Raw genomic sequence first — 22,029 nt, forward strand, 5'->3', positions numbered from 1 at the left:
TGTATATGAGAGGGGGTCTAGGTATTTAGTGGGCAAAGTAAAAAGACCCTTTTCCTCATTTTATATTCATTTTATTCTTTTTTTCCATACGCCTGCTGTGTCAAATTGTTTTGTCCTGAACCATGTGAATGTATTAACTATTCTTTTTTTTTTTTTTTTTTTCTTTGAGACACAGTCTCACTCTGTTGCCTAGGCTAGAGTGCAGTGGCATGATCTCTGCTGACTGCAACCTCCATCTCCTGGGCTCAAGCAATTCTCCTGCCTTAGCCTTCCGAGTAGCTGGGATTACAGGCACCCACCACCATATCTGGCTAATTTCTGCAAACCATTAGATTTTTTAGGGTGAAATTACATGGTCTAAGAAACTGACAATATAGTTGGAGAAACCAGAAGACAAGTTTTAAATGTTTCCAACTATTATAAGGGAGGAAGATATATTTGATGGTAGTCAGGGATAACTTCACCTAGGGTGCTGATTAGCAGGTTTATCAGAAGGATATAATGGTTGAAGCATGTTTACCTGATTGATGAATTTCCTCTGCCTTGGAGGGTGCTATAAAGCAATGTGATAGAGTGTGGAAAGAGTGTGGGTTTTGGGATCAAGCCGCAATAAATTCAAATCCCAGCTTTTCTATATACTGGCCTTATAACCTTGGGCAAGTTATTTAATAATTTTGAAGTTTCAACTTTCTCATCTATAAAATGGGTAAAATCTGAATAGGATCATTATAAAGGTTAAATGACCTCCAAGTGCAACAAATATGTTGGTTTACTTCTTTCCTTATATAGATGGGCTGAACTGAGATGGACTGGCATATAAAAATTAAATGTCTTGAGAAAATGCAAGTTGCATGTGAAAGAACTTCATGTAGCTAAAGCCCCTGTGTCTGTAATTTAGTTTGTCAGGCTCATGGGATTTGAAGCCTCTTATTATCTCAGAAGTTTTAGAAACCCTTGGCCTAGCTGGGCGCAGTGGCTCACACCTATAATTACAGCACTGTGGGAGGCCAAGGTGGGAGGACTGCTTGAGCCCAGGGGTTAGAGGCCAGCAGCCTGAGCAACATAGGGAGACCCCGTCTCCACAAATAACTAAGAAAAAAAAAATAGCCAGGCATGGTGCCCCACTCCTGTGGTCGCAGCTGTTTGGGAAGCTAAGGTGGGAGGATCACTTGAGCCAGAGAGGTTGAGGCTGGAGTGAGCAGGTGATGGCACCACTGCACTCCCACCCCGGTGAGAGTGAGACCCTGCCTCAAAAAATAAAATAACAAAATAAAAATCCTTTTGCTATACAGTTTCTATTTTTTTTTTCTCCTTCTCAATCTGAAAGATGGTCAAAACAGAGTGCTTTGAAACACATTATAAGTAGACTAAATATTCCCACTATCTTTTTTTTTTCTTTTTTGCTTTATTCCATAGAGACTCAGAAATTGCCAATGCTGACTATATTTCAAGTCATCATGGCAGGGTATCGGATTACTAATATCAATTAGTAATAATCATGCCTCTGGCTATGATACTGCCACTGAGCAAATTTTCACTGCATTTCTGTGGGAAGACATTATATTCTAATAAACACATTTTAAAGTAAAATTTGGGGCAGCCAAGTCATCCAGATTTTGAAAAATCAGTGTATTACTTTAGTAGTAAATACCATCTTAAGGTTTATCAAAATCAAGATTACACACTAACTCACAATAATACTTATTGATATTTTACATTGAATACACTGAGTGTGATTTTTTTTTCTTTTTTGAGATGGAGTCTTTTTCTGTCGCCTAGGCTGGAGTGCGGTGGCATGATCATGGCTCACTGCAACCTCCATGTCCCCGTTCGAGTGATTCTCCTGCTTCAGCCTCCTAGTAGCTGGGATTGCAGGCCGGCACCATCACGCCTGAGGGATTTTTGTATTTATTTATTTGAGGCAGAGTCTCGCTCTGTTGCCTAGGCTGGAGTGCAGTGGTGTGATCTTGGCTCACTGCAGCCTCTGCCTGGTGATTCTCCTGCTTCAGCCTCCTGAGTAGCTGGGATTACAGGTGTGCACCAACACCCCCAGCTAATTTTTGTATTTTTAGTAGAGATGGGGTTGCACCATGTTAGGCTGGTCTTGAACTCCTGACCTCAAGTGATCTGTCCACCTTGACCTCCCAAAGTGCTGGGATTAGAGGCCTGAGCCACCACACCTGGCCTGAGTTTTCAAATTTAAAACCATAGGAATGTAGTATATATGGCACTATTAAATCACTTTTGAGACAGAGTTTCACTCTTGTTGCCCAGGCTGAAGTGCTATTATGTGATCTCAGCTCACTGCAACCTCTGCCTCCCAGGTGCAAGCGATTATCCTGCCTAAGCCTCATGAGTAGCTGGGATTACAGGCCCCTATCACCACACCTGACTAATTTTTTGTGTTTTTAGTAGAGATGGGGTTTCACCATGTTGGCCAGGCTGGTCTTGAACTCCTGACCTCAAGTGATCTGCCCACCTTGGCCTCCCAAAGTGCTGGGATTACAGGCCTGAGCCACCACACCTGGCCTGAGTTTTCAAATTTTATTTATTTATTTATTTAAATTGAGATGGAGTTTCGCTCTTGTTACCCAGGCTGGGGAGCAATGGTGCGATCTCAGCTCACTGCAACCTCCGCCTCTTGGGTTCAGGCAATTCTCCTGCCTCAGCCTCCTGAGTTGCTGGGATTACAGGCACATGCCACCAGGCCCAGCTAATTTTTTGTATTTTTAGTAGAGACGGGGTTTCACCATGTTGACCAGGATGGTCTCGATCTCTTGACCTCGTGATCCACCCACCTCAGCCTCCCAAAGTGCTGGGATTACAGGCGTGAGCCACCGCGCCCGGCCCGAGTTTTCAAATTTTAAAACCATAGGAAAGTAGTATATATGGCACTATTAAATCACTTTTGAGACAGAATTTCACTCTTGTTTCCCAGGCTGAAGTGCCATTATGTGATCTCGGCTCACTGCAGCCTCTGCCTCCCAGGTGCAAGCGATTATCCTGCCTAAGCCTCACGAGTAGCTGGGATTACAGGCCCCTATCACCACACCTGACTAATTTTTTGTATTTTTAGTAGACATGGGGTTTCATCATGTTGGCCAGGCTGGTCTTGAACTCCTGACCTCAGGTGATCTACCTGCCTTGGCCTCCCAAAGTGCTGGGATTACAGGTATGAGCCACTGCACCCAGCCATTAAATCACATTTAGTAGAGACCTATATAGCAGTCCCCAAAATCTAGGAGACTTGGAATTCCTAATTCCCATACTGACAAACTACTGACAAGTATCTCAGGTAAAGGTCCTGGTGAAACAAAGATTATTGCTAAATCACATTTCTTTAGCTATACTCAGGGTTGGTTGCTAGGCACTGAATAAAGAGTACTTTCTTTTCTCTCAAATAAATTGAGAAAAATGTATATATCCAGATTTCCTTTCCCTGGGTCCTTGAGAGTCACTGAATTTGTTTAAAGAATTTAATGAGTTTGTTCAGGGAGTTGCATCAGAAATTATTTTTGTATCAGTAGTAAGAATGACAAGTAGTTCCTTTGTAATGCTGTACCAGTCAATACCTGTTTTTGCCTAATTGGTATGTATCCATACCAATTCTGGATAATCCAGCTTTGAAGTGGGTTGGGCAGTTCTAGGTTTCTTTTGTTGGTGTTATTAGTTTGGGTTGTGACCTAGTCACACATGCCTTGAAAACTTCACAGCACTGACGATATAGGCTAATTGAATTTCACAAATGCTAACTAAAGCCAGTGTACAAAGCATTTACATCAAAATAGTTCTCTAGAATAGGTACAAGACTTTTTTTTTTTTTTAACATTTTCTACAACTTAATTATTGTCTAGGAAGAAATTTAATTTAACATTTTCTGCTCATTGAAAACACTAACCTTTACATGTGAAATGTCAAAATGAGCAATTACCAAGCCAAAGAAATGTTTCTGATCTTCAAAATGTTTTTAAAATAAATGTTTGGAAGAATCAGTTTTTAAAATCATTTAAAAAATCATTATATTCTTATGGAATTTTCAGCTCCCAGTTTAAGGATAATGAAATATTAAATATTGCACAATCGAGATGTATAAAGCCCTTGTTAAAGCTGTAAAAGAGAAGAAAAATGACAATTTTTTATTATTTTTATTTTTTGAGACAGAGTCTCGCTCTGTCACCAGGATGGAGTGCAGTGGCACCATCTCAGCTCACTGCAACCTCCGCCTCCTGGGTTCAAGTGATCCTCGTGCCTCAGCCTCTTGAGTAGCTGGTATTATAGGCACACGCCACCACACCCAGCTAATTTTTTTATTTTTAGTAGAGATGGGGTTTTACCATGTTGGCCAGGATGGTTTCAATCTCCTGAACTTGTGATCCTACCGCCTTGGCCTCCCAAAGTGCTGGGATTAAAGGCATGAGCCAATGTACCTGTCCAATTTTTTTTGGTGCCAAATTCTGTTATCATATGGACATTCTCTGGGTCATAGGACATTTTCCATACAAACCACCAGACTTCTTTTTTTCCTTTTTTGGTGGTCTCTGATCAAAGGATTAGTTGAAACTAAGCTTTTTTTTTTTTTTTTTTTTTTGAGACAGGACACTGCTTTGTTGCTCAAGCTGGAGTTCAGTGGCACAATTTCAGCTCATTGCAACCTCCGCATTCCAGGCTCAAGCGATCCTCCCACCTCAGCCTCCCGAGTTGCTGGGATTGCAGGCGTACACCACCATGCTGGGCACGCTGGGCTAATTTTTTTTTTGAGACACAGTCTTGCTCTGTTGCTCAATTTGGAGTGTAGTGGCATGATCTCGGCTCACTGCAACCTCTGCCACCTGGGTTCAAGCGATTCTCCTGCCTCAGCCTCCCCCTTTTTTTTTTTGAAAAAATAAGGAGGGAGCTTTATTTAATACCAAGGTTGAGGTGGGGTGGGGGGTGGAAGACGCCGTCACTTTGTGATGGTGTTCGCATTCATGCTCTTGCCGCTGCCGCTGAGCACAATGTAGGGGGTCTTCTGGGCCTTCTGCTTCTCCTGGAGCAAAGCCACGGTGCCCAAGGGCGTGTCACTGGAGCTCAACTTCTTCAGGAGCGCCTCCTCGTCCAGCTTCTTCATCCGCCGCTCTGTCTTCATCTTGCCTGAGCCCTTGCCGTGGAAACGGTGGGACAGCTGCCGGAAGGCCTCCTTGGGTGTGAGTTTCCGGCCTGTCTCATCCACGTACTCAATTTTAACATCGGGTTTGTAGCCATCCTTCTCCTTGAAGTCCTGGGTGAAGCCTCGGTACTCCTCCCGCCGGCTGTACTTGTCATCGATGGCCATCTTATCCTCGATGCAGTACACGGCTGAGGGCAGAGACTTGTTGGGGGCCTTCACTCGGGCCACCTTCTGCACTGTGGTCTCCAGTAGCCCTTTGTTCTGAGTAGCTGGGATTACAGGCACGCACCACCACGTCCGGCTAATTTTTGCGCTTGTAGTAGAGGCAAGCTTTCACCATGTTGGCCAGGCTAGTCTCGAACTCCTGACCTCAAGTGATCCGCCCATCTCCGCCTCCCAAAGTGCTGGTATTACAGGCGTAAGCCACCGCACCCGGTATAGAACCTGGGCATTTTTAAAACCCCCTCTTTATTGACAAAGAAGATAAAGAAAAGAGAGATGGATATAGGGAGGGAGGAAGGAGAGCTTAGAAGAGGGAAGACCACCGCAGCTAGCCTTGTTTTGCACCATACAGATCTGATTAGAACTAGAATTACTTGCGCTGGCAGAACCCAGGGGCGAGCAGAGAGTTCCTGAAGGAAAAGGAGGCAATAACTAGCAAAAGTGAGTCTTTTCTGTAAGTTTGGGACTTTGCTAAGCGCCATGTTATCATCTAATTTATTCATAACATCGCAACGAGGAAGGTACTATTACTCCCATTACACAGAGGAGCGAGTTGAAAGTCACAAAAATAAAACAGCAAACGCGCTGAAGTCAGCTAGCAAATAAGTGGCAGCAATCAGAACTTGAAACTGCCCCGGAGCACGCACTCTTCACCACCAGGTTCCACCCTGAGGTCGGATTCCGCGCGCTGTTCGCAGCATTCCCACCTTCCTACGTGGGACAGTTCCTGGTACTGAGGCAAGGCGCTGTCCAGCCCTCAGCCCCATAGTTGTCCGCAAGCAGGAGAACGCAGCCCCGCGGGGCGATCCCGCCTGAAGGCTGTATAACTGCGGCGCGTGGCCACGTCCAGGCACGCGGGCGGGTCGAGTCGCCTCAAGGCGGCCATCCCAAGCAACTCCCCGATCTCCTCAGACCCGCGCGCTGGGCTCAACTCGGAAAGGCGGGAGGCGCGAAGCGGGATCGGCCCTGCTCCTCGACTGTCCCCTCACCGCTCCCTGTCCCCTGTTCCACCCCCAAACAGCCAGAGGCGAACAGACTACGCATCTTCACCTGTCCCAGAGGTGGTGACCGCTCTAGTGACTGACGCTTTGCTCCTCCAACCCGGCAATGGCAGGAAGGTGGAGCCTCGCTAAGACTGATGGCTTCGTTTCCCCAATCCCGGTACAGCTACTCTCTGGCCGTAGTCTCCGCGCCCAGTGGAGACCGACAGGTAGGAGCCGCGTTACTTCTGCGCCTCTTGCATCCTTGACATACACGTTTCACCAAGCGTAGGGTGAAGTCTACTCCAAATTTGACCAATTCTTGCGGGTCGTCACTTCAGCAGTCATTTTATTCAGAAGTGGAAATTTCCCGGCCCTTTCCCGTCACCTCAGATGAGGGCGGGATAAATGGTACTCTCACTGACCAATTGTACCGCGCGACGTCCCGCGACGAAGTGACCGACACTTATGGCGCCAATGAATTCTCCCATTGTTTGGGGTCACTGTGACTGATCACAAGGCCAACTAATCCACTTTAAGGTCGTGACGTGATAATCAGAGGGTTTGGCCAATAGACATAGGAAAAGACCGGAAGTCGGCTCGTGAGGGGTGGGAGGCGGGTGTTAGCAACCGCCTAGGCCTGCGCGGGTCAACGCAGCTTGGCGGCAGCGAGCCAGCGAGCGGCGCGTGACGAAGAGCCTGAGCGACGGGTCACTTTGGCCAATGATCTGCAGCCGTCAGGAAGTTGCAGCCAGTGGCGAGTCGAGGGGGCGGGAGGCAGCAGGTTAGGCAGTGAGAAGTTAGTGGCGCTGCTGGGACGGGGTAAAGGAGACGCTTCTTCCTCCTGCTGCTCTTCTAGTTCTCGGGAATCAGCGGCGGCGGTGGCCGCGAGTGGCTCGGCACCGGCTCCGCGTGCGAACCATGCTGACTGATGGCGGAGGCGGCGGCACCTCCTTTGAGGAGGACCTGGACGCTGTGGCTCCGCGATCCGCCCCAGCTGGGGCCTCGGAGCCGCCTCCGCCGGGAGGGGTCGGTCTGGGGATCCGCACCGTGAGGCTCTTTGGGGAGGCCGGGCCGGCGCCGGGAGTCGGCGGCGGCGGCGGTGCAGGCGGAGGGGACTCGGCGCTGGATTTCAAGTTGGCGGCTGCAGTGCTGAGGACCGGGGGTGGAGGTGGTGCCTCTGGTAGTGACGAGGACGAAGTGTCCGAGGTAAGGCTCCGGGACCCTCGCCTCCCACACAGTGTGAGGCATTAATGCTCTTTAGGTCGGCTCTGGGCTGGGGCCACCCTCCTTCTTCCCTGGGGGAGTCCTTCTGTGACAGCCGTCGGCTCCATGGCGGCGGTGGCCGCGGTGAGGGCCTAGTGAGCCCTCGGCTTGCTCTTCAGTTCGAGCGGGACGGGTTCCCGTCACCATCCGTGGACCCACAATAGGGAGTCCTTTGGTCTCTGAGCTTCGCGCGGGAACGGGAACTCCTCAGGCTGCCTCCCGCCCACCCTGCTTTGGAGTTGGGGGGAGGGCGGGGTCTTGCCAGAGTCCCTGCCCTTGGTACTGAGAGAGACAAACAGACAGAGCTGACGCAAAGATCGTTTCTCTTCTGATCCTTTCTTCAGAGTTGAGGGGTATGTTTATTTGCCTTCTGCCTTGTGTGTGTGTCTTACCTGTGTGCTTAAGGAGGGTTCTTATTTTTCCTCTTCAGTTTGAGACAGGTGAGTATTAGGGATCTCTCGGCTTTTACCCTGAAAAATCACGTGACTCCTTCTGGGACCTTTTGTGAAGTCAGACAGGAAAAGGAAGTTAAGTTCCAGGGCATCTCTGAGCTTCGGAATAGCCGGGTAGCTGAACTCAGAGGTTTTAGGCTTGGAGAAGCTGAAGCAACCTCTGGACACCTTTTTTGTTTTTGTTTTTGTTTGAGAAGGAGTTTTGCTTTTGTTGCCCAGGCTGGAGTACAATAGCGCGATCTCAGCTCACTACAACCTCTGCCTCTCGGGTTCAAGCGATTCTCTTGCCTCAGCCTCAGGCGTGCACCACCATGCCCGGCTAATTTTGTATTTTTAATAGAGATGGGGTTTCACCATGTTGGTCAGGCTGGTCTCAAACTCCTGACCTCAGGTGATCCATCCGCCTCGGCCTCCCAGAGTGCTGAGATTACACGTGTGAGCCACCGCACCTGGCCAGACACTTCTTCCTTGGCAGTGAAGTCCTTAATTTCTTTAACCCTTCTGTATGTACTCTTATGTGTACACATTTTTAGGTCTGAGCAACCTAGGACGGTAGGCATTATCTTTTGGGCTCTGGGGGAAAAGGGGCAGTATTTTCTTTTTTTTTTTTTTAAGACGGAGTCTTGCTCTGTCACCAGGCTGGAGTGCAGTGGCGCGATCGTGGCTCACTGTAACCTCCGCCTCCCAGGTTCAGGAGAGTCCCATGCCTCAGCCTCTCGAGTAGCTGGGATTACAGGCGTCTGCCACCACACCCGGCTAATTTTTTGTATTTTTAGTAGAGACAGGGTTTCACCATGTTCGCCAGGATGGTTTCCATCTCCTGACCTTGTGATCTGAAGGGGTGGCATTTTATGTGTATATGTATTTCTCTTGGCTGTGGCTTGCGTAGAGTACTGTACCGGGATTGTTTTAAGTGCTCAGATTATTTCTTCTATTTTGGTTCTGAGGTCACCTGTGACCAGTTATTTTAACCTCTGGTCTTGTTGTTAAAACACAGGAATTTCTCTGTGTGTACTTTCAATTCTGGCTCTTGGATTTGAGAGGAATAAGGAGAAATTATTTGTGAGTTGCAGAATGCAGTTAGTACATGTCTTAGTATTCTAGGTCCGAACAGGGTTTTATTTAGGATTTAAAACCTTAGTACATTCTGACTCTGACATTTTGCTTTGGGAAGAACAATGTGTGGGTTGTAAGGCAGGTAGACCCTTGAATGTCTGTATCTTTGGATTTTACTGTAAGGGAAATAACTTCTAAGCCAAGGTGAGGGAAAATGTTTTGTTTGAGTAGGCAGTTGTGGAAGAAACTCTGGAGCATCCCTACTCTTGGTCTCGTGGAAGGCTTATCCTTTCCCTGAAATGTGAGAGATTAAGCTAAAACACAGTACTTTTTAGCTGGTAAATGAAGTGTAGGGGATATCCTTAGACTAAAGATTGGAGCTTATCTTTCTTTGAAACTTGTAAATGAGAATCCGAAAGACTTTGCTTTGGTTTGAATGTGATAGAAGGAGGGCGTCCTTGATTTTCTTGACCATTTTTACGTAATTGTCATAGGTGAGGTGAAAGGTCACTCATTTGCCTTTTTAAAATTTAATTATTTTTTTCTTTTTGAGACTTTCCCTCTTGTCACTCAGGCTGGAGTGCAGCGGTGTGATCTTGGCTCACTGCAACCTCTGCCTCCTGGGTTCAAGCAACTCTCCTGCCTCAGCCTGCTGAGTAACTGGGATTCCAGGTGCCTGACACCATGCCTGGCTAATTTTTTTTTTTTTTGTATTTTTAGTAGAGATGGGGTTTCACCATGTTGGCAAGGCTGGTCTCTAACGACCTCAGGTGATCATCTGCCTCAGCCTCCCAGAGTGCTGGGATTACAGGTGTCATCCACCATGCCCGGCCTTTTTTTTTTTTTTTTAATACAGCGTTTTGCTATGTTGTCCAGGCTAGCCTCAATCTTCTGGGCTCAAGTGGTCCTCTTACCTCAGCTTCCTAATTAGTTGGGACTACAGGCACATGCCACTGTACCTGGCACCCATTCGTGTGTGCTTTTTTTTTTTTTTGAGATGGAATCTCTGTCACCCAGGCTGGAGTGTAGTTAGTAGTGGCACAATCTCGCCTCACTGTAACTTCTGCCTCCCAGGTTCAAGCAATTCTCCTTCTCAGCCTCCAGAGTGGCTAGAACTACAGGCGCCTGCCACCACGCCCGGCTAATTTTTGTATTTTTAGTAGAGACAGGGTTTCACCATATTGGTCAGTCTGGTCTTGAACTCCTGACCTCAGGTGATCCACCCACCTCAGCCTCCCATAGTGCTGAGATTACAGGCGTGAGCTACGGCACCCTGCCAGTTTGCTTTTATATAAGTAGTATTTTAAATTTCTTCACAGGTAAAGTACTAGTGTGTCCCCAAAGTCATAAATTTCTCTCTCTCTCTCTCTCTCTCTGTGTGTGTGTGTGTGTGTGTGTGTATATTTATGTGTGTGTGTGTGTGTGTATATTTATGTGTGTGTGTGTGTGTAAAATTTTATTTGGAGTCTTCATTACCATGTGGTTAAAGCTATGGGCAGAATCCATACCTTTTGTGTTTCTGAAGATTATTGTAGAAGTCGTGTATTGACGATTCCTACACCCGTTTAGTGATGGCTGATGTTAGAAGAACACCATATTCTCCTGTTTACTCATGTTTTCTGTGCCTAAAAGGATTTAAATGTTAAGAGTACATATAGATCTCATTTTTGGAATGGAAGTTTCTAGGATACCCCCCTTAGCCTAATCTAAGATGGTGCTTAGTGTGTGTATAGATGCTTTCTTAATCTTGTAGATAGGAAATTTTTTTTGGTCCTGTTTCTCCCATATCACATAGAGAGGAAATTCTTGGAGTGTCTAGTCTCTGTAGTATGTGTGGCAGAGTATAGTCTGTGCCTTTGTAAATGAAATGATCTGTTTCGGCCAAGCAAAAAATTTGTCTCTTCTTTTTCTGTTTGACAAGATGAGCTGTCTTCTTCTATATTATTGCCTTTGAATTTTCAGTGTGAAAAGGTAACAGTGTTCTTCAAAAAATACTCATGAAACTGGCATTTGATGAATAATACTAAAATCCTCAGTTTTATCTTTCCTAAATATTTTGTTTATTTTTATTTATTTTTTTGAGACAGGGTCTCACTTTATCACCCAGGCTGGAGTGTAGTGGTGTGATCTTGGCTCACTGCAACCTCTGCTTCCTGGGTTGAAGTGATTCTCCTGCCTCAGCCTCCCGAGTAGCTGGGATTACAGGCGTCCACCACCACGCCCAGGTAATTTTTGTATTTTTGGTAGAGATGGGGTTCTGTCAACGTTGGCCATGCTGGTCTCGAACTCCTGGCCTCAAGTGACCCTCCCACCTTGGCCTCCCAAAGTGCTGGGATTACAAGCAGGAGCTACCATGCCTGGCCTTCATTTTTCCTAAATATTTTTAAACCACTGGGCATGGTGGCTCACACCTGTAATTCCTGCACTTTGGGAGGCCAAGGTTGGTGAATCACCTGAGGTCAGGAGTTAGAGACCAGCCTGGCCAACGTGGCAAAAGTCTGTCTCTATTAAAACAAAAAATTAGTCGGGCTTGGTGGTGGGTGTCTGTAATTCCAACTACTTGGGAGGCTAAGGCCGGAGAATCACTTGAACCCAGGAGGCAGAGGTTGCAGTGAGCTAAGATCGCCCCACTGCACTCCAGCTGGAGTGATAGAGCGAGACTCTGTCTAAAAAAAAAAATTAAAAAAATTAAAATTTTAAAGGTAAGTACCTAGACATCCAGAAAGATGATGAATTGGTATGTAGTTTGGGAATGAAGTTTGTCTTGTTCCTCAAATGGAGCAGGATTAGGTGAGAAATAAGAAATTCGGAGACCTAGTGTTTTTGCTCTAGAATTAGCCGGTCTTCTACATTTTGTGTACAGAGGAGTAGACACTCTAAGGACCTATTTTATATTTAATATCAGAGCCAAGAGCAGAGAAAAAACAAGCTGCTCTTTCTTGCTGGCCAAGCAAAGGAACTTTTGGTTAGAGAAAGGGACTCATGTCTTTCAGTACTTTTTTTGTTGTTGTTGTTGAGATGGAGTCTGGCACCATTGCCCAGGCTGGCACGATCTCAGCTCACTGCAACCTCCACTTCCTGGGTTCAAGCGATTCTTCTGCCTCTCCCTCCAGAGTAGTGGGATTACAGGTGTATGCCACCATGCCCAGCTAATTATTGTATTTTTAGTAGAGACAGGGTTTCACCATGTTGGCCAGGTTGGTCTTGAGCTCCTGACCTCAAGTGATCCTACTCGGCCTCCCAAAGTGCTGGGATTACAGGCATGAGCCAGTGTGCCCAGCCATTTTTCAGTAAATTTTTAATATTAGAATTGTGCTTTGTTAGGGAATGCCACCATTTTGGTCTTTGGCTCTTATTATTTTGTTTGTTTATTTATTTATTTATTTTTTTGAGATAGAGTTTTGCTCTTATTGCCCAGACTGGAGTGCAATGGTGCGATCTTGGCTCACTGCAGCCTCCATCTCCCGGGTTCAAGAAATTGTCTTGCCTCAGTCTCCCGAGTAGCTGGAATTACAGGTGCCTGCAACCACGCCTGGCTAATTGTTTTGTATTTTTTATTTTTAGTAGAGATGGGGTTTCACCATGTTGGCCAGGCTGGTCTCGAACTCCTGATCTCAGGTGATCTGCCCGCCTCGGTCTGCCAAAGTGCTGGGATTATAGGCGTGAGCCACCGTGCCTGGCCCTCTTGTTATTTACATTGTATTTACATTGGGGTAAATACCTGTTTTGTATATTTTCAGACATTCTTGGCATATTTCTTAGCTATCTATGGACTTGATTAGAAGAGTCAGCACTGGAATGAATCTTACTGAGAAATACATCCATGTTCAGAATAGAAGTTGGGTTAAAAATTTCTTAAAAACCACTTTAAAAAAATGGTTTTTATTTTTACTTTTTATTTATTTACTTCTTTTTTTTGAGATTAGGATTATAGGTGTGAGCCACTACACCCAGCCTATTTTTATTTATTTATTTATTTTTAGAGATGGGCTTTCTATTTGTCACATAGGCTGGATACAGTGGCACGATCATAGCTCACTGCAATCTTGAACTGCTGGGCTCAAACAATCCTACCACCTCGGTCTCTCAAGTAGCTAGGTCTAACTACAGGTGTACTCCATCACTCCCAGCTAATTAAAAAAAAAAATGTTGCCCAGGCTTGTCTTGAACTCCTGGCCTCAAGTGATCCTCCTGCCTTGGACTCCCAAAATGCAGCGATTACAGTCATAAGCCACTGTGCCTAACTGAAAAACCAATTTTTAAATGTTAATTTTAGAATTGTGGTCTTTTAATTTTTTTTTAGCAAATCGAAAGAAAAATACAATTTCTAAAGAAAAGATTGTGTGACTGCATGTTCTCACTTATAGGCAGGTGTTGAACAATGAGAACACATGGACACAGGGAGGGGAGCATCACATACTGGAGTCAGTTGGTGTGGGCTAGGGGAGGGACAGCAGGGGGTGAGAAGGGTTGGGGGGAAGAAATGCCAGATATAGATGATGGGGGAATGGAGGCAGCAAACCACCTTGCCATGTATGTACCTATGCAACAACCCTGCATGATCTGCACATGTACCCCAGAACCTAAGGTACAATTAAAAAAAAAAAGATTGTGTGAGAGATATGATTTTTAATTTTTATCATAAGAATGAATGTATGTATATGTATATGTGTGACAGCCTCCTTTTAAAATTATTACAAAAGTGGCCAGGCACAGTGGCTCAGGCCTATATAATCTCAGCATTTTGGGAGGTTGAGGTGGGTGGATCACCTCAGCATTTTGGGAGGTTGAGGCAGAGGTCAGGAGTTTGAGACCAGCCTGGCCAACATGGTGAAAGCCTATCTCTACTAAAAATACAAAAATTAGTTGGGCATGGTGGCATGCGCCTGTAATCCCAGCTACTTGGGAGGCGGAGGCAGGAGAATAGCTTGAACCCAGGAGATGGAGGCTGCAGTGAGCTGAGATCACACCACTGCACTCCAGTCTGGGTGACAGGACAAGACTCCATCTCAAAAATTTTTTTTTAAATTAAAATTATTGCAAAAGTAATAGACTCTTGTTGAAAAACTCAACAATATAGATAGTAGATAAAAGGTGAAAAGTAAAAGTACTTCTTCCCACTCCCATTAACCCTTCAAATTCTACCCTTCTAGGTAACCAATATTAAAATTTTTCTTTTAGTAAATTTTCTAGGCCTATATTTCTATGTACATGTGTATATATGTTCATATACACATACTTTAAAGACATATTAAAGACAAAAAGCATAGCTTTATGTCACACAGGTTTTTTCTTGAGGTGTATTTACAGTTATATAAGGGCACACAGAAATTGTATTTAGCTCTGAAAATATAGCACAAGATTTATAGGGATTCCTTTTTCCTGAAAAAATTTTTTTAATGTTAAAAGCAAAAGCTATACAGAAATCCCATCCTGATTTTCTCCAGTAGGTAAGGAGATGGGTCGTATCCTTTAAGATTGCTTATGATCTATATATAATCTATTTGTAAATGTTTAATTAAAGTTTTTTTTTTTTTTAACTATTATGTTTATTGAGAGATGGGGGTCTCGCTTTTTTGCCTAGGCTAGCTGTTGTGCAGTGGCATGGTCATAACTCTCTACGGTCTCCAACTCCTGGGCTCAAGCAATCCTTCTGCTTCAGCCTCCTAACTAGTCAGGACTGCAGGGGACTATAGGTGTGCGCCACCATACTTGGCTAATATGATCTGTAATCTAGAGCAGGGTTTCTCGAGCAACATATAGACATTTTGCGAAAGAAAATTCTTTGTTGCAAGGGGCTCTCCTGTATATTAGGAGTATCCCTGGCCTCTACCCATTAGATGCCAGTAGAACCCACCCAATTATGATAGCCACAAATTGTTCAGATGTTGCCAAATGTCTCCTGGGGATGAAAGTCACTCCTGGTTGAGAACCACTTGTCTAGAGGCCAGTCTTTTAGGGAATGGTAGTTTTGTTAAACACTCTGTATTCAAACTTCAGGTAAACAAGGTGAGTCACTGCTTTTAATAGCATCTCAGGGCTTACACTTATAACCTGAACAAGGGAGAAACAGAAATAAAGTACCAAAAGGTTCACTATAAAACTAGCACGCACTGCTGTAAATTTTCTGTGGTAAATTTATCATTTTGGAAAACTTTCACTTGAAATACATTATTTTTCAAAAAGTTCAGTTGTCCATGAAATGAAATTTTAAAAAACTTTTATGGGGGCCGGGCGCGGTGGCTCACACCTGTAATCGCAGCACTTTGAGAGGCTGAGGTGGGTGGATCACAAGATCAGGAGATGAAGACCATCCTGGCCAACATGGTGAAACCCTGTTTCTACTAAAATATAAAAAATTAGCCGGGCATGGTGGTGTATGCCTGTAGTCCCAGCTACTTGGGAGGCTGAGGCAGGGAAATTGCTTGAACCCGGGAGGTGGAGACTGCAGTGAGCCGATCGTGCCATTGCACTCCAGCCTGGCGACAGAGTGGGACTCCATCTCAAAAAAAAACCAAAAAAACAAAACAAAAAAACTTTTGGGGACTTCCAGTTTGTTCAAGGTGGAAATCATTTATTCCATAAATAATCATTTGTAGTGATAACATAGGAAATATAACTTTGTATTCTAGTGGGCAAATTTTGGAGACTTTAGAAATGTTTATTGAAGAAAAAGTTATATGTTATTACTATAAGTAACAACAATTATTATAAGTAACAATTTTTTGTATATTGCACAGATACCAACCTTTCACAAGCTTCATTATGTAAAGCCTTAAGACTTTATGTATGAAATGATGCATTGATAAGTATATTTATGTGAATGGTATGGTTGATGCAGAGTATGGGTGGAAGAAAACTTTTTGGGAAACTAAGTATGAGAGGTTTTTGTTGTTGTTATTACTTAGTACATTTTCACTAAATAACATTCATATAGTTCATAAGTCAAAGTAATATAAGGGCAGATACAGTGAAGTCTCAGTATCACCCCTGCTCCCACATATCTTGCTCTTTATACTTTTAATGTTTATATAGCCTTTCAGAACTTCTTTATGAAAATACAACTATGTAAGAAAAAAAAAGAAAATACAACTATGTGTATTTTCCTTATTGTAACACAGACAGTAACATGCTACTCAGGTGAAATTTTTAAATGGTAAATTTGAGAGAGATTTAGACTTTTTAAAAAAATTAAAGTGATAAATCATGTTATGAATGAAGCATGAAGGTGAGTTTAAGCACATTCCTTTCTGAGTCTGTTCGTAGAATGCTGATTAGATGAACTCAAAATCACTTCTGGCCTTCTGATTTGATCATCACTAACATAAATAAAACATGTTGCTTTAAAGAAAAGCAAAACAATTTTAAACAGTTTTAACCTTGAATTAGCAAGTAAACAAAATTAATGACAAGTTTACCATTTGTTGTTTTGGCCAAATTTATCAGAACTAAAGTTGTAAGAAATGAAATCAATTCTTTTTTTAAACCCACTATAACTGAACTGTTTCAATGTATCTGTCTTCACAGACCTTATTGATCATATTTCCCTCTCCTGTTGCTTGTCTATAGAGTCATAGAATCTTGGTGATAATCCTATCTCATCTCATTTTTAGGTAACTGCTACCATTTATTGAATGCTTATTATATGCCAGTACCGTACTAGATACTTTCGTTATTTTATTTAATCGTTTCATCACCTCTTTGAGGTAGGTATTATCTACATTTTTATAGATGAATAAGTGTAGGCTCAGAGAAATGAAGTAATGAATCTAAAAAACAAAAAAAATGGTTAAAATGTTACATGGCTGGTGACTGGTACATGCGGGATTTGAATGTGATACTGAATTCAGAGCCCATACTGTTATTATTTTGCTTCTTCAAATTAAGAAATATGCAGTTTTTGGTTACCAAATGCTGTTTCTTAAATAGTTCCTGTTGAAGTTTTCACAGATGTAAAGTAAAATGGAGAAAATAAGCAGGATGTAGTGAATTTCTATTGAAGCTATTTTTTCCACTTTTTTCTATTTTGACAAATGCTGTTCCTACTTTTACAAAATGAATTTTAAAAATATCTGTACTTGACACAATATCAACTGGAAACTTCAGTCAGGATCCTGGATAAAACCCTCAGAAGTCTGGGAACTGCTGAGCTAAATAAATGACTTGCCCAGGCTCACACAGTTAATGTGTAGCAGTCAAGACTGGAAAATAGGCCATCTGATTCCCATTCTAGTTATCTTACCTTCTAGATTCTCCTAACTTTCTTCTGATATATTATACCAATGAGTTTGATTAGTTGCTTAGAAATGCGTGTTTTAAACTAGTTTATAATCCAGAGTTAACCTTGTTGGAAAAGTTTTTTTTGGCTGTTTTTTTTGTTGTTACTGTTTTTTGAGATGGAGTCTCGCTCTCTTGCTCAGGCTGGAGTGCAGTGGCGTGATAGCTCACTGCACCCTCTGCCTCCCGGGTTCAAGCATTCTTTTGCCTCAGCCTCTTGAGTAGCTGGGATCCTGCAGCCACACCTGGCTATTGTGTGTGTTTTTTTTTTTTTTGGTAGTTACAAGATCTCATTATGTTGTCCAGCTGGTCTCAAACTCCTGGGCTCAAGTGATCCTCCTACTGCTACCTCCCAAAGGGCTGAGATCACAGGCATGAGCTGCCGTGCCCAGCCAGAAAAGTTTTAGATTATTTAATTAAATTACTGTCATGTAGATCAGCATAAGAGAGTGTACCACTATAGTATAGGAGGAGCACTATTCTAAAGAAATTTTGTAATGAACTTAACTGGAAAGCTCAGGCCTTTCATTACTCATTTGAAAAGGAGTAAGAAATAAAACCACTGAAATAGAAAGGCATATGCCCAACTTTGCACCTTTGCCAATATGGGAAATATTTGTTTCATAATATTGTTATATTCTAATTATTTTGTAGAAATTGTAATCTGTGCTTTTCTATTGATAGTTAAAGACAGTAGTACATGGTTCCAGTGAGTAAAGATCAATTGACTTATGATGATTGACTAGTTTATCTTTCTTCCTGTCAAGTTTACCTAAACCAGGAAGAAAATTTGTATATAAAACTCTTTTTTATTTGTTGGAATGAAATTTAGCAACTATTTGTGAAAGAGCACATTTGCTCTTCCTCTGCTACATACACTTCCATTCTCACAAAAATTTCCCCTTACTAAATAGATACTGTTTTCAGTAGTAGAAAGGATTTTTTTTAAATGTAGATATCCCACTGTATCCTAGTGATTGATTCACCTGTATTAGTATGCAATTTTGAAAAGAGAAAGGCAAGTATACCCCCTGGAGATTACCCCTAAGAACCAAAGAATTGAACAGTTTATTAAGTTGCCAAGGTAAGTTTGATATTCTTAAAAGTTTCCAATGAGAATAGTTAGACTGAGAACGAGTTTGTTTTTTAGATTTTGGTAAAATATTCGTAACATAAAATCTATCATTTTAATGATTTTTTTTGTTTTAAAATTGTGATAAAATATGTATATATAACATAAACTTTATCATTTAAACACACTTATACTTTAACCACTGTACACTGATATGTACAGTTCAGTGGCATTAAGTGTATTTACATTGTTATGCAACCTTCACCGCTAACTGTCGCCAGAACTTTTTCATCTTCCAAACTGAAACTCTGTATGTGCTGAACAATAATTCTCCCATTCTTCCTTCCCCCAACACCTAGCAACTACCATTCTACATTTTGTCTCTATGAATTTTACTACTCATATAATTGGAATCCTGCAGTAATTGTCCTTCTGTGACTGGCTTTGTTCACTTAGCATAATGTCTTCAGGGTTGATCCAGTTGTTGCCTGTGTAAAATTTTTATTCTTTTTAAGTTAAATAATATTCAATTGCGTGTGTGTGTGTACACACACTCCCCATATTTTATTTATCTGTTCATCTTTTTTTTTTTTTTTTCTGTTTGTTTTGTATTTTGGAGATGAAGTCTTGCTCTGTTGCCCAGGCTGGAGTGTAGTAGCACCATCTCGGCTCACTGCAACCTCCACCTCCTGGGTTCAAGCGATTCTCCTGCCTCAGCCTCCTGAGTAGCTGGGACTACGGGAGTGTGCCACCATGCCCGGCTAATTTTTGTATTTTTAGTAGAGACGGGGTTTTGCCATGTTGGCCAGCCAGGCTCGTCTCAAACTCCTGACCTCATGTGATCCACCCGCCTCTTCCTCCCAAAGTGCTGGGATTACAGGTATGTGCCACTGTGCCCGGCCTATCTGTTCATCTATTGATGGACACTTGCATTGCTTCCACCTTTGGACTATTATGAATAATGCTGTTATGAATATAGCTATACAAATATCTCTTTGAGGACTGCATTCAGTTCTTTTAGGTTTATACCCAGAAACGGAATTGCTGGATTATATGGTAATTCTATTTTTAACTTTTTGAGCAACTATATCATTTGACATTCCTAGCAGCAGTGCATGAGGAAGGGTTCTAATTTCTCCATATTCTAGCCAACGGTTATTTATGTTTGTTTTTTGTAATAGCCATTCCAATTGGTATGAAGTGATATCTCATTGTGGTTTTGATTTGTATTTCCCTAATGATTAGTAGTGTTAAGCATCTTTTCGTGTAAGATGGCTTATTGGCCATCTATGCATCTTTGGAGAAATGTCTTTTCAAATCCTTTGTACATTAAAAACGAATTGTTATTGCCAGTTAGGCACAGTGGCTCATGCCTGTAATGCAGTACTTTGGGAGGCAGGAGTATCACCTGAGCCCAGGAGTTAAAAACCAGCCTGGGCAATGTAGGAACCGTGTCTCTACAGAAAGTAAAAAAAATTAGCCAGGTGTGATGGCACATGCCTGTAGTTCCAGCGACTCAAGAGGTTGAGGTGGGAGGATCACTTGGGACTGGAAGGTCAAGGCTGCAATGAGCTGTGACTGCCACTGTACTCCAGCCTGGGTGACAAGAGTCTCAAAAAAAAAAAAAAATTGTTTTTTATTATTTAGTTGTAGGAATTCTATATATATTCTGGATATTAATCCCTTATCAGATACATAATTAACAAATATTTGCTGTCATTCTGTGGCTTGCTTTTTCATTCTATTGCTGTAGTGTCCTTTCATGAACAAAAGTTTCTAATTTTGATGAAGCCTAATTTATTTTTTTCTTTTGTTGTATGCTTATGATGTCATGAAATTATTGCTATATCCAATGTCATAATGATTTTTTTCCTGTGTTTTTTTCTATGAGTTTTATAGTCTAAGCTTTTAAATTTATGCCTTTGATACTTTTTTTTTTTTTTTTTTAAGATGGAGTCTTGCTCTGTCACCTAGGCTGGAGTGCAGTGATGCAATCTCCGGTCACTGTAACCTCCACCTCCCAGGTTCAAGCGATTCTCCTGCCTCAGCCTCCCAAGTAGCTGGGATTACAGGTGCATGCCACCATTCCTGGATAGTTTTTGTATTTTTAGTAGGGATGGGGTTTCACTAAGTTGACCAGGCTGGTCTTGAACTCCTGACCTAAAGTGATCCCCCTGCCTCTGCCTCCCAAGGTGCTGGGATTACAGGCCTGAGCCACTGCGTCCAGCCACCTTTGATAAATTTTGAGTTAATTTTTGTATATGGTGTAAGGTGGAGGTCCAATTTCATACTTTGCTTGTGGATATCCAGTTTTTTGGCACCATTTGTTATAGACCATTATTTTCTCATTGAATGGTCTTGGCACCCTTGTTTAAAATCACTTGACTATATGTAGGTGGGTTTACTTTCTTGACTCTCTGATCTATTCCATTGGTCTCTATGTCTGTCCCTTTGCTACCATTGTCTTGATTGCTGTAGCCTTGTAGTAAGTTTTGAAATTAGGAAGTGTTAGTCCTTCATTGTTTTTTTTTTTTTTTTTTTTTTTTTGAGATGAAGACTTGCTCTGTCTTCAGGCTAAAGTGCAGTGGCACAATCTCGGCTCACTGCAAGCTCCACCTCCCGGATTCAGGCAATTCTACTGCCTCAGTCTCCTAGTAGCCGGGACTACAGGCTCCTGCCACTACACACAGCTAATTTTTGTATTTTTAGTAGAGGCAGGGTTTCACTGTGTTGGCCAGGATGATCTCGATCTCTTGACCTCATGATCCACCTGCCTCAGCCTCCCAAAGTGCTGGGATTACAGACATAGCCTCCTATGCTCAAGTGATCCTCCTGCCTATCTTCTCTCTTTTTTTAGACAGGGTCTCCCTCTGTTGGCCAGGCTGGAATACAGTGGTGCCATCATGGCTCGCTGTAGTCTCTCAACCTCTCAGGCTCAAGCAGTTCTCCCCCTACGCCTTCCAAGTAGCTGGGACTACAGGTGGATACCACCATGCCCAGCTAATTTTTTACTTTTTGTACAGACAAGGTCTCACAAAGTTACCCAGGCTGGTCTCAAGCTCCTGGCCTCAAGCAGTCCTCTCGCCTTGGCCTTTTAAAGTGCTGGGATTACAGGCATGAGCCACTGCACCTGGTCTTGTCTTCACTTTCTTGATTGTGTCATTTAAAGTTTTAAAATTTTGATAATGCCCAATTTATTTATTTACTTATTTTTGAGATGTAGCGCAGTGGTGCAATCTTGACTCACTGCAACCTCCGCCTTCCAGGTTCAAGTGATCTTCCTGCCTGAGCCTCCCGAGTAGCTGGGACTACAGGCACATGCCACCATGCCTGACTAATTTTTGTATTTTTAGTAGAGACAGGGTTTTACCATGTTGGCCAGGATGGTCTTGATCTCTTAACCTTGTGATTCGCTCACCTCAGCCTCCCAAAGTGCTAGGATTACAGGTGTGAGCCACCGTGCCCTGCCTTATATTATCTTTGTTTTTTTTTTTTTTTTTTGCTTGTGCTTGTGTTGTCATGTCTGAGAAACCATTGGGTAATCCAAGATTACAAAGA

At 42.9% G+C, this 22,029-nt stretch overlaps 1 protein-coding gene and 2 pseudogenes across 12 annotated transcripts in view; 1 reads left to right on the top strand and 2 right to left on the bottom strand.

Moving 5' to 3' along the window:
• Window positions 1-1,409: 1,409 nt before the first annotated feature.
• On the bottom strand, window positions 1,410-1,534 carry LOC118151762 (U4 spliceosomal RNA; annotated as a pseudogene).
• Window positions 1,535-4,121: 2,587 nt separating this feature from the next.
• Window positions 4,122-6,709, bottom strand: LOC118150243 (U4/U6.U5 tri-snRNP-associated protein 1 pseudogene; annotated as a pseudogene). The gene has a single exon (XR_013531147.1). The product of XR_013531147.1 is annotated as a U4/U6.U5 tri-snRNP-associated protein 1 pseudogene (transcript).
• A 430-nt stretch (window positions 6,710-7,139) lies between these two features.
• The window catches only part of ANKHD1 (ankyrin repeat and KH domain containing 1), a 124,355-nt gene continuing 109,465 nt past the window's right edge, over window positions 7,140-22,029 (top strand). For 10 of the 11 annotated variants that reach the window (XR_013527904.1, XR_013527905.1, XR_013527906.1 and 7 more), the window contains exon 1: window positions 7,140-7,557. Coding sequence is in view for 8 of the 11 variants with exons in the window: in XM_008985836.5 (XP_008984084.1) it covers window positions 7,270-7,557 (288 nt within the window). In the remaining 3 variants the exon portion in view is untranslated. The remainder of the gene's footprint in view (window positions 7,558-22,029) is intronic. The other variant, NM_001204919.1, reaches the window with a different exon arrangement.

This window comes from Callithrix jacchus, chromosome 2 (genome assembly GCF_049354715.1).
Source record: "Callithrix jacchus isolate 240 chromosome 2, calJac240_pri, whole genome shotgun sequence".
Classification (NCBI taxonomy): Eukaryota; Metazoa; Chordata; class Mammalia; order Primates; family Cebidae; genus Callithrix; species Callithrix jacchus.